Raw genomic sequence first — 12,036 nt, forward strand, 5'->3', positions numbered from 1 at the left:
GCAAAGAAACCTTTCACATGTTCAGAAGTGAAAGGAGGCCTGGGTCAGAACAAGCACTCCCAAGCCCTGTGTGTGGTTTGTGTGCAGTCAGCATTTCCAGTGGGGCAGGGGGACGTGGTGGCCTCTGGCTGCTGCCTCAGCATCTGAGCAGGATGAGGCCAAGCAGCAACTGCAGCAATGTSTGCTCTTCATGTGTGACCAGGCACTGAAGGTGCTGCTGCTCCTCTTGCAGTGCAAACAAAGCATATTTTGCTTGCTTGAAGGTGAAATCCTTGAAGTGTGACCCAAACAAGGACTAAAGCAGAGCTGAATACCCAGGAATGGCTTCTGAGAAGTGTGCACCCTCTAGCAGCAGCTTTCTCTTTCAGCCAGGTCAGCCACCATCAGCATTTGGACTTCTCCAGAATCTCAATGTGAGACTGGCACGTGAGATCTCACACTGAGGATCTCCATTAAATGGAGTCATCTGCACAATACTGAATATAGCAGGAGATTTAGATCTTTTGAAGGTTCCCATCTATAGGGCAGTCCTGGGAGCTTTTATSTTCCTCTTGGTCAATGTGGAAAAATTGGAGGAGGAGGAGAGGAGGAAGAACAATAGACCGAAAAATTTCTGTATCCATCAGAATAACTGAGGGATGGGGCTTGGGAACATTTCAGGTTATGAAAGAAGCGTGTCTCCTAAACAAGCCTTGGTTGTCTTCATATAATAAGTAAAATACAGTTTTTTTAGTCTTGCTTGACTTAAATGTTATTTAATTAGCATACAGTGTTAAAACAAAGGTGGGATTTTGCATGGCCTTTAGAAATGCCACTGCTTAGTGTGTTGTTTTTTCTGCTGTTAGAAATCAATACACATAAAAGTTGACAGTAATAACAGTCTTTTTAAAATGTGCAGTAGTTCACTTTGTCTACCAARGATATTGGTGAAGTAAAAATTGTGCCTTCCTTGCAAGTAATTTTGTCCTTCTTATTATTTCCATTTTTCAGCTTTGTGAGCATCCCAGAAACAACACCAGTCAAATATTTCATATTTGGGTTTGGTGGGGTTTTTATTCATATACTTGCCAAACCACTATTATATTCAAGACTGAATAGATGATTACAGCTCCATAAGTTGCTCCAGCTAGACACTGTCACTTTTCATTTTATTTATTTTCTTTTTCCCTTAGGAGGAGACTGGGGAGAATGGGAAGTCCAAAAATATCTCCCTCTAAAAGAAGTAAATRTAGCTTGACAAATAAACATGTAAGAATTATTAGAAATTTGCCAGAGAAAAGATCTCATGAYGAGCAGTCCTTTAACAGACAGTTGTTCAAAATCATACCTGGCASCTATGGCATTTTGGATGCAGAAGGCTGCTAGGACAACTTTGCTTACACACAAATATCTTGCGGTCTCARTAGAGTTCTGCTGAGTTCTGGCTCTTTCCCTCCCCAGTGTTTGCTGAGCAGTTTCCTCAGTCAACACAATCGCTTTTGTGACTTGCTCCACTTGCAGAAAGTGTCCCCCGAATCCTGATATTCCCATTTGTCTGTGATTATTCAAGGACCTGAGAAAAGTCTCAATGAGACTGTAGTTACCATCAGCCAGTGGGATGCCATGGGGGAGGGCAGAAGGAAGGATAAAGGAGAAAGATTTTGAAGTCAAAGGGCTAATCATATGGTAATTTCARTGGCTAAAAAGATGATTGATTCTGTCTTGAAATACTTGACAGAGGTGAACCTCAAGGATCACTGGATCTGGTGTACTAATGCCTTGTACCTGTTTTGGCTGAAATCTGAATGACAGCGTTACATATCTGTTCTGTCTGRATGTGTGCAACCACTCACTCTTTTCAGCCATGAGAGCAGAAAATGAATGCACAATTTAGGCTGTTACTCATCTGTAATTGGTCTCACTTCCAGGAAGATTTGGAAAGTTTGCAATGGCTGTTATACCATTGCCCAATTATTSTTTAAAAATATGTAACATTGTTTGATTGTTCAAGAGCTCATGTTTACAATCCCAATCTCWTTCATACCCACTTTGTTAGTACATTAGTATTACATTGTCTTTCTTTTTGTTTTCCTTTTCTGCATGGRAAGTTTATTAATGTGGCATTTCTGCTGGATATAGTTTGTTCAAGGCACAAAACCTTTAGGTCATGTTTGAAGAGGGTGCTAAATGCTGTCCTGAGGCCAAAATTTTTGATTCAGAGCACTGTGTAGGTAAAGGATCRACATCAAGAGGAAACAGCATCAGCAATGTTTAAACTCCCTTGATTTTTCTTTTCATTCTGGTGAAGGAGATTTTGCTTGGTTTGCAATTAAGTGTAGATTCCTTCACGTTTCTCTGCCTTAATTTCCAAAGCTTTGCATTTTAAGGGTGGTATAAAAAGCCAGCGTTCACTATTAGTTGTGTTGTTCGCTCTTCTGCCTGCTCTGGGATATTTTGAGAYAATGTTTTGCTTCCTCAGTGTGATCACTGGTTTGAGGAACCACTGCAGGGCCTGGCTGGGCTTTTTTAATGCATCTTTACATAATTTTCTTGCTTTTATTACTCAGGCTTCCCTGGGGCTATTCTTGTCTTGAAAATAGTAGCGAGTCATTAAGTATTTTGAAAACTTCTAAGACRTATCTGTCAGGGTTTGAATATGGAAGTTTTATCCAGTATTGCTGAATCAAGGTTTTACAAGTAAAAATTTAACCTTTGATCATTTTATGAACTTACATTTCTAATATATGTCACTGCTTTTTTATTAAATATAGGTTGAAGACAAGAAGGTACCAGAAAAGACTCTTCATGCCCCTGTGTCACCTTCATCTGTACCTGATCATTTGAAGTGCAATATCCTCAAAGCTCAAGTGGAAGCTGCTTTTAGAGTAGGTGCCCAGGTAATCCGTGTTTAATACTCTGCTTTTTCAGTTTTGGCATAGCTTTCACCARTTTTCCAAAATCACATCGTTCCTGAGGAAGCACCTTATTTTTAGTCAAGTATACACATTGATGTAGCATTCTCTAGCTGCTCTGCAGTTTCTTCAGGTAGCTCAAAATGATTGATATAGTGGGAGTAGGAAATTTGTCCTAACTGACATGATTAATACAGCCAGGAGAGGCTGAGAAAATAGGAAAGATGGCCTCAGGAAATCTGTTTTGTCACTGTAGCTTTTACTTACTTTGTAGCTGTGGAAGAGTAACCTSTGGAGTTTTCTGAGGCTACCCACCTCTCATGGAAACTGTGGTTAAGAGTGTTCTAATGATAATATCTATACATCCAGATTCAACCTAATTCAGGGAATCATCTTTAGATGTCTGAGTATGAAATATTAGCTTTTTTTTCCTRCTTGTGCTTTTAACTAAATTCCAAGCTTCTATTTTCACTGCTTGGTTAGTGTTTACATTAGATACATCCCGTTTCTAAAACAATCTTTTAATGATGCCATGGAACTGAAAATTGATGCTAAATAGAATTGACTGTAAAAAATTATTTTCCCAGTCAGTGGTAAATCTTTTGAAACCTAAAGTGTGTGACTGTGTTCAAGTGCAGTTTTTGGACAAAAGATAATGCCATCAGCACAAAGAAATAAAACCAAATACAATGTTTTAGGAACAAAAATAGAGGTAGAAAGGTCGTTATAATTCTTATCCCAAGTTCCTGTGGTATCCTTGGGCACACTATTTTCTTTGAATACAAATTGTGTTGGTATTTCCATTGCTTTGTTTCTTTTCACAATAACATACCAGGTCAACTTGCCCTACAAAGGATTTTGTTAACAATCAGCTTTGTGTATTTGTTGCTCCTTGCCAGATCTTTCATTTGAGAGCTAGATTGCATCTGGTCTAGCTAGATCTAAGGAAGTATCAAAATTTGGTTATTCTGAGTGCCCTAGATTTCAATAGCAGATACCATGAATCTGGCCTCATGAGGAGGAGGGAGTTGTTTGGGGTTTTTTTTTTCCTTTTCATTTTTTGTTTAAAGCAGTTCTCTCACCTCTCTGAATTCTGTGTTCTATCAACTGTGTTTTATGCAGCATATTTCTGCCCTTGGGTTTACTCTCTGTTTTTCCTGTATGTCTTTTCTACAGGATGTCATTGTATATTCTCTTATTTGTATTTTCTCCTGAATATTCTCAATGGTTATGTTTGACTGGATAGTTAAAGGCTGGAAGCAGTGTGTGCTGCTGCGTTGAGAATACAACATTATTAAGGCAAGATAGGAAATGTGCATAATATATGCATCTCTCAATTGACCTGCCCTGCCTTAATYCTTTCACTCTGAGACTTTCCAAGGGAAAACATCTTGTGTTGCTTTTTCTGCCATAACCGTATTCTTTAGCTGCTGCTGTGCTGTAAATAACTTTCACAGCAAACTGAGCATTCCTCTTTTCCTTCTTGCYGGTGTTGTTTTTCACAAGGCTTTAAAAGTCAGATTGGATTAAGTAGATGTCTGCAGACTTAGCCTCAATGAGAAAAGTCTCATTATTTGAGGGGAAGGAGGTTTAGGAAGACTGTTTCAACATAGCATATATTGTGAAAAAATAATGGCATACAGTTCAGTTTGAAATCCCTGAAGCTTTCGGTGCTAACAAAGTATGGATCAAGATTTATAGCCAGTAAATTAGGATGTCACCTTAATCTTAGAAATCCTCATTCAACTACCTGCTTATCCACAAAATTGGCTGTGTAACAAGAAATGAGTTCTCCTGCACTTGAGCCCCACTCCTGTCATTTATGAAAGATCACCCTTCCCATTTACATTGCAAAAACAAGCAAGCAGAGACCAGACAATGATCAGCTGTTACAATAAGAAGCTGTGGCTACACAGGAAATKAAAAGGGTTGGAAAAATGTTCATGGTGAAGGAATCAGTAGAAACACAACATCTRTTATCTAGAAGATGGCAGAAGGGAAGGCAGCTACAGGAGGACCAGATAAAACCCCGTATCAGATGCCGTAAAACCACCCAGTTGTCTTCTCCACCCACCACCAGCCTTCCAAACAACTAGCTGAATACCAGTAGCTAAGCCATTTTCCAGTGGCATTTCAGTCATCAGCCACTTCTAGSAAAAGTGAACTGGGATGGAATTACACTGCTGAGAGACACAGTATCCTTTTGTGGCAGCAGATAAGGAATAGTTTTCTTCATGGAAGACAACTATTTAAGGCCTTGTATTCCCCCAGGGCTGTGATCCCCTCTTTGACCCCATGTGACATATCCTGCTGCTCAGTATATCTGGAGGACTAATGATGTTATCCTCTGCCCAATTCTCTCTTTTGATGCCAGTTCCATATTATATCCCCGAGAARTCTTGCCTTCTGGCCTTATTCGTAGCACTCCCAATTTCTCATCTCATCTTTTTTCTGCTGTCATATTTCAATTTACTAGGCAGCCAGGGCAAGAAGTATATCTAGGTTTTGTAAGGCACAGCCTATATTCCTCAAGTTATAATGCAAGGCAGTCTTGTTTTTCCTCATGTAGGGCACAGTTATTCCCATATTTCATGACTGCACAAAAAAAAAAAAAAAAAAAAAAAAAAAAAAAAAAAAAAAAAAAAAAAAAAAAAAAAAAAAAAAAAAGAAGAGAAAAAAGAAAGAGAATTTGCTCCTCTAGTTTGTAAAATGAGGAAGAAAGAAACACTTTGTCTTATGCACATGTTGTTTGAAAGGAAATGTTCTTCTAAGGGCCCCAAAATTCTATGATCTAACTCATCCTTTTTAATGGGGCATCTTCATTACATGGTTAGGTTTAAAAGCATGAGAAAAATAGTGGTGCACTATAGGATCTCATCCAAAATTTWAAAACTGTTGCTTGAAGTATTTGTAACAGCTCTCCCTTCAAGCAGTAGGAAAATTTTCAATACCATATGCTACTAACATCAGGATGTGACAAGTTTATGAAAGCACCTCCTGCATGTAGTAGAAGAAGAAGCTGTTCCTTGTTAATTCCAAGAATGGAGTAAATGTTTGCAAATGGAAAATATAAGCTGGGACAGAAATTTTCTGTAATTTTTTTTTAATGGCAGCTAGACACCAACGGAAGAGAAAGCCTTAGAAATGAAGTATTCCAGTGCTTATGATTTAAAAAATGAAACCAGGGGAAATGATGCTAGCCATTTGAAACCATGTATTCAGGAATATGAACTCTGTGCTGCTTCATTTCAGAATTCTGCCAAAKAGCTGTTTATCGCTTTCCTAGGGGACAATGTATTTCCCATAGTTATAACCCTGACTTAGAGACAGAACATTTGTAYGGTTATGGTGCTGATCACTTAGCTCTGCTTGTGTTTTAGAGTTATGGAGCAGCAGGAAACTAACATGAGTGAGGGTGTTTTGGTTTTCTATTTAGTGAAGATGGAATATTTTTGTGCCACTCAGCTAAATGTAGAATSAAACTGCAGTGTGCATGGGGATGCTGGAAGTTGAATCTAGGAGCCATAGGTGAGAAACATGAGGAGCCCACATGCAGCTGTGGGAACATGTGGTTTGCACAGGGCATGCCATACAGTTACCTGGAGGGCGAGAGCAAATGAGTAGTGTTTCACAACACACCTCTCAAACYGTGCCACAGGGATCTGCCACCTTTTAGCTGACAAGACTGCAAGTCACAGTTCCCACGTAATTAAGCTCCAGGAGAGCCCTAAACACTGTGAAGCAACTGGCATATCTTCTCTTTTTTTTTTTTTTTTTTTTGCATTTATTCCAGACTCTTCATTTGGGAGGGAGTGATATAAAGCAGCAGTAAGGAGCTGTGAGAATACAAAAGACCAGCTCTCCCTGGCATTTAAAACCCCTTTGCAGCTTGCATGAGTCAGTGCTGATATGCTGTGATTGAGCAGACACCGCTTGTTGGTATCACAGAGTCCCTTTTGCCAAACGGTTCACGGCCCAAGTGATGAGGAAAAGATACTTGCAGGTTTCAGTTGCTATTTATATCCACTTTGGCTTCGGACAAATCCTAATTATCCTTAAAATTAAGCACAGGCTCCTGAGCTATCTCACAGCTATCTCAGCAGGTCTTTTTATTTTGGCAGGCGGTGTGTGCTGTGTTCTAGCAGTTTGTCATCGACAAGCGGTGCTCGTATTCCACACCTGTTACCCAGGTTTTCCTAAATCCTGAGGCTGATGTGAGTCTCGCAGCTTAGCACAGGGCAGGATCCCGTTTCCCTCASATTTCTATTGCAGCTGATTTTTGCMTCACTTGCATCTCCCCCTTGTCTGCAGGCTGAGCTCAGTCTGCAGGTACRTTTTTGCAGTGCAGTTTGCAGAAGACAAATAGAGGTGACATTACTACTGAGCTGTTCCTTGCTGAACATTACCGGCTGTTTGCTGAGAAAAAAAGTGGTGAGAAAAGGTGGTTTGGAGATGCAGGGCTCCTTACAAAAGAGCATTCAAAATCCCATTTGTTTCTCCTTTCTCAACCCCAATGGAAACTGTTGGCCAGCCAGAGGTATCTTCAATCAGCCAGTTTTGGGTTCTCCAGCCATTGATTCCCCTGCCTTGATTCTTGTAGTAAACAAAGGGACATTTAGCTTGAACAAAGATACCTTCAGTCCTCCAACTGCTTTCACACACTAACTTTCTCTAGAAGCCTATACACATGTAAATTTTTAGGCCAGGTCGATAGCCATCTCTTTTTTCTCCCTGTCCTAGAAACAAGTAGAGGCCGAATATCAGGTCCTTTTTCCTTAAGTATTGCAAATATGTGAGTAAGTGCAGGTTGCCTGTGCTGCCCAGAGTTGGCTTGAGGAAAGGACTGGACTATGATACAGAAAATACCTCCGGTCATGCAGGATACCGGTGTCATCCTGTGCTCTTCACAAGGATGCAAGCCATGGCTGCAATGTAAATGAGACTGGGATCTATGAATTATTTATGGTAGAAAAGGTGCACAAGCGAGGTGATCCACAGTACTAGTCTGTTGTAGCTACATTTTTGATGATTCTTTGGTTTTTTTTTGTGTTTAAAGGAAGATTTAAGTGTAAGGAAAGATTCAAGTGTAAGGACTTGTGATCTTCCAAGTCGAGATGCTTTTGCCATTTATTTCTAGAGAAAAAAACACTGTCTTTATGTAATCTGGGTCTTTGGAGCTTTATTCACTTAAGGAGATCTGGATTCAAACCCTAATCAGGTCATGAATGAAAATAGAGTAGGTGAGGGGAAGACACTTGAGGATTTATAATCATATGCGATCTTTCTCATAATAGGACTTAAACAAATCCTTCTGAATCCCAGAGGAATTCTTAGCTTTCACTAGATGTTGACTTAAGTACCTTGAAAGGATCAGCTTTTCCAACATTTCAGCCTCCTTCCATCATGAATTAGGTTCTGTTTGCTTCCCTCTCCTCCTTTCCTCCCTTCCTCCACCCATCCTTATTCACAGCACTGAGCTGCTGCACAATTTGACAGTCTTTGCACAGAGATCAGAACTGAAATTATGTGAGTATAACAGGTCGCAGCTGAGGTGTTCAGGCTGTGGGGGAAGCTTCCACAGCTCCTTATGTACACTGTGCCTTCCTCGCTAAAGCTGTTGCTGTTAGTCACCCACTTGGATGAGCAATAAACTCRCTGTCAAGTTTCAGGTTAGGTAAAAAGAAGCAACTGCACTGGGACTCTCGACTGGAACAGCAGCAAGTGCAACACCGCATCAGTTATAATTGTTCATAACAATGGAATTTAAAAATGGCTCAGCTTCARGTTCTCTGTGTTCAGTTGCTATGTGGAAACAGGTTTGCTCAGCTTTGTAAGTGAGGGCGCAGGAATTTGATGGTGCCACAGGTATAAAAATACAAGATTTTGATTGTGTGTGATGAATATATGATACATGGCAGCTCGTTACAAGTGTGTCAGCAATGATACCTCAAAACCAGGGAGGGAACTGAGGCAATGATGTGGCAGCCTTGCTGGAGGTACAGAAGGAGAATGAGGRTTTAAACGGACAGAATGTGAGAACTGATGAGATCTTCAGTTTRTTCCCTGGGACAGTGGAGGCAAACGTGGCAATGGTGTCACAAGAGTCTGAGAGCTCACTGTGKGTATGTGAGCCGTGTCTCCCTGGCATGTCTCTGAGTGCCAGGACRTGATGAGACAAGTGCTGTTAATTGCCTTGGAGTGTGAGAGCCCCGTCACAGCCTGTGGTGCCAGGCCTCGCTCAGAGGGGAAAARCCAGAGTAGTCTGTTCCCAAGAGACATAAACATCGTGCTTTTCTGCCTGAAAAGAGACATTTGACATATTAAATCACCGAGGTAGGTTTACCWTGGCAGAACATTCTTCCTGATGACATGTTCCTTAGCCTGTATTATCTAATGAGATCAGCCACATTTGGCGTGGCTGACAAAAGATAGAAGTGTTGATAAAGAGCTGAAAAATCAAATATGATTCAGGCCTCCTCAGCATCATTACAGATTCAGAAAGAGCCAAGATATAGAAGTATTGCCAGGCCAWTGCAGTGAGAGTCATTGCTTCCTTACCTTTGAAGATCTCCAAAYATGTGAAAGCTGTATTGCTCTCCCTTCCTTTCTGCAACTGAGAACTTTGTGAAATTGCTAAATAAGAGYCATCATATGTTTCCTATGAGCCTTGTCTTTCTCAGATGAGAACCTGACTCTCCCTCTCAGCTGCAGTGATCTGATCCTTTCTGCATTTTTTTTTCTTATCCAAGGTGATCCTATTTTGGATCAGTAGAGGTGAGAGCTGCAGCAATGCTCCTTGGGATGGAAGAGATTGCACAAGCTCCCCATGGTGTTTGCTTGAGGCATGAAGAACACAGACTGCCTTACACAGTGCCCCACTGGAGGCAAAATCACAGAAGGCTGCACCCAAAATTCTGTCGTTACTGTATTTTCTCTCTTGGTAAATGCCTACTGCAACCAATTCCCCTTTGAAGGTCCCATTCTCCACTGTCCTGAGGCTAACTCTTTCATCAGAAGAAAATCATAAGKAGCTGCTGTTCACTAGGCAAATCCAGCCACCAGGATTTTTTAATTCATGCATGGGATTACTCCCATGGGCCAGAATATGTTCCCACCCCCTCTAGAAAGCTCAGCAGAGTCTGGTGTAGCATCCCTGGAGCATCCACCCCCTCTCTAAGGCTCCAAAGGCCCCAGCTGCCTGGACAGCAGCAGGGATTTGCAGCGCTCAGGAGCTGACTGAAAAGCAGTCTGAGAACTCCCAGGCTACMCAAAGGTAGATGCCTTAGAGACCTGTCGGCAAAATTTGATATTACTTAGGTACTTTTCTCCTCTTTTKATCCTTTGGTAAAACTAGTATTTCTTTGCAATCATCTATGAAGACAGACTGTAAAATGGCATTGCTGTCCAGTCATGTTTCTTGTCCCTAAATAAAGTAATGCTTAAAATGATAAAATAATTCTTTCCCTTTTTTTTAACACTATCCAGAAAGTTAATGGCATGTGAAATCAGAATATTAATGATTTTGCTTTTGCTCTGGGCTTGGTGCAGATAAAAAAAAAAAAAAAAAAAAAAAGAATGGCATTGTGTGGATGGATTATGTGGATTGACCTTTAATTTGCTTTGCAGTCTGATAGCCAGAAGAGTAGCTTGTTTCTCTTCGGGTAATTATTAAATGAATCTGCTTCTGTATAAATCAGGCTTCCAGGTCTGCTATGCCCAGAAATCTCTCCCTCAGAGCAGCAGCCTCTGTGGGAGGAAAGAATTTGCCTTAGTTAAGATCTGAGCAGTTCCTTGCTTTGCTTCTGCCTGTGTCTTTCTTGCAGCTCAGTGCTGGGCTCTGAGTGGGTGAGAGTGGGTGAGAGCCTCTGCCCAGCTCTCTACGTACCCTTGGATAAACCCCCTTGCTCCATTGCTGGAGGGCATCCTGCACTGGAAACCCAAATCCTGGCCCCAGCAGGTGCACTTGTTTTCAAATGAAGGCAAACTATCTGGGAATTACCTTGTAAGAGTTATCTACAAGTATAACCCTTGTTCACAGTCACKTCTTTTCAGTAAGGCTGAGGGAGCCCTTCTGTGGATAGTGGCTGTGATTTGCAGTGTTAAGAAGAAAAATAAAAGCATCAGGCTGCCCCTTGATGACTTACTGACCTCCTTCTGAAAAAACAGCTCAAAAGCCAGCAAGTCCTCAAAGAAGCAAGTCTGGTATAGTTTCTGTTAGATTAAGCCCTTTGTGGAAGGGTTTGCAGGTATAACATTTTCCTGTGTCTGTGCATCCACACRTAGTTGGAGAGGCATAAGGTGAGAAGAATGAGTCCATCCTTAATCTGTCCCTGCCAATGCACACCCTGTGGCACCCTGAGGGCAGACCCCATCACCTGAGGCTGTTCAGGCCTCCCCACTTCTTTTCCCTCTCAGCTTACAGTTCAGAGTGGGATTACTTGCTCAGTGGTCTGCAGAATTTACCTGTGGGTACAGGAGATTTTTCTGATCTCTAGAGCATGAGTAATAACAGGGAAAATTAGTACCAAGAGAAATCCCTCATCAATGGAATAGGAATATATGACTTCTTGAGATGCAGGCTTAGCCTGCCAATGCAGAGAAGAGAAAAGAGAGCAGCTGTAATGTAGCCACAGAGCTGAGAAGAAATCAAGGGTCTAGCAGAGTGAAGCCCTCTCAGCTGGCTAATGAGATCCATGGCTTATAGCATTTAAGTAGGTGGAATTTTAATAATTTTATTACTGGTCACAACCCCTGCATTGCTTTCTTGATCACTGTAATCTYTTTTTTCTTGCTGTGTTCAAGTGCATCTTAAAATGCAGATCAATTAATTTGGTGAAAATTGGAATAAACTCAAATTTATAGTTTTAAAAAGTAACCAATTTGACACATAATAAGCACCTAGCTCGACAGATTTAACAATAAAACCCTGTTAAGACATCAGTGTGGAAGAAGAGACTTTGTATTAGATTTCTGACAGCTGGATTCATGTTTACAGYTTTCAGAAACCAAACAGCTTTATAAAAAGCATTATAATTTCTGTGGAACAAAGAAATATTGCTTCCACTGCTCATCTATGCCAACAAAGAATGATTTTCAATGCTTTCTCTCAAGTCCTTAAATTTTTGTTTCTTTTCTTTCAAGAAAG

The 12,036-nt window shown here is 40.8% G+C and overlaps 1 protein-coding gene across 1 annotated transcript in view; it reads left to right on the plus strand.

Annotated features, from left to right (window-relative positions):
- Positions 1–12,036, plus strand: part of EPB41L4B (erythrocyte membrane protein band 4.1 like 4B) — a 168,621-nt gene that overhangs the window by 108,479 nt on the left and 48,106 nt on the right. Inside the window, exon 18 of the mRNA XM_057379242.1 lies at positions 2,751–2,876. Within this exon, the coding sequence (XP_057235225.1) occupies positions 2,751–2,876 (126 nt within the window). The remainder of the gene's footprint in view (positions 1–2,750; positions 2,877–12,036) is intronic.

Source organism: Malurus melanocephalus, unplaced genomic scaffold (genome assembly GCF_030028575.1).
Source record: "Malurus melanocephalus ecotype Western Australia unplaced genomic scaffold, MMel_1.1 scaffold_395, whole genome shotgun sequence".
NCBI lineage: Eukaryota > Metazoa > Chordata > Aves > Passeriformes > Maluridae > Malurus > Malurus melanocephalus.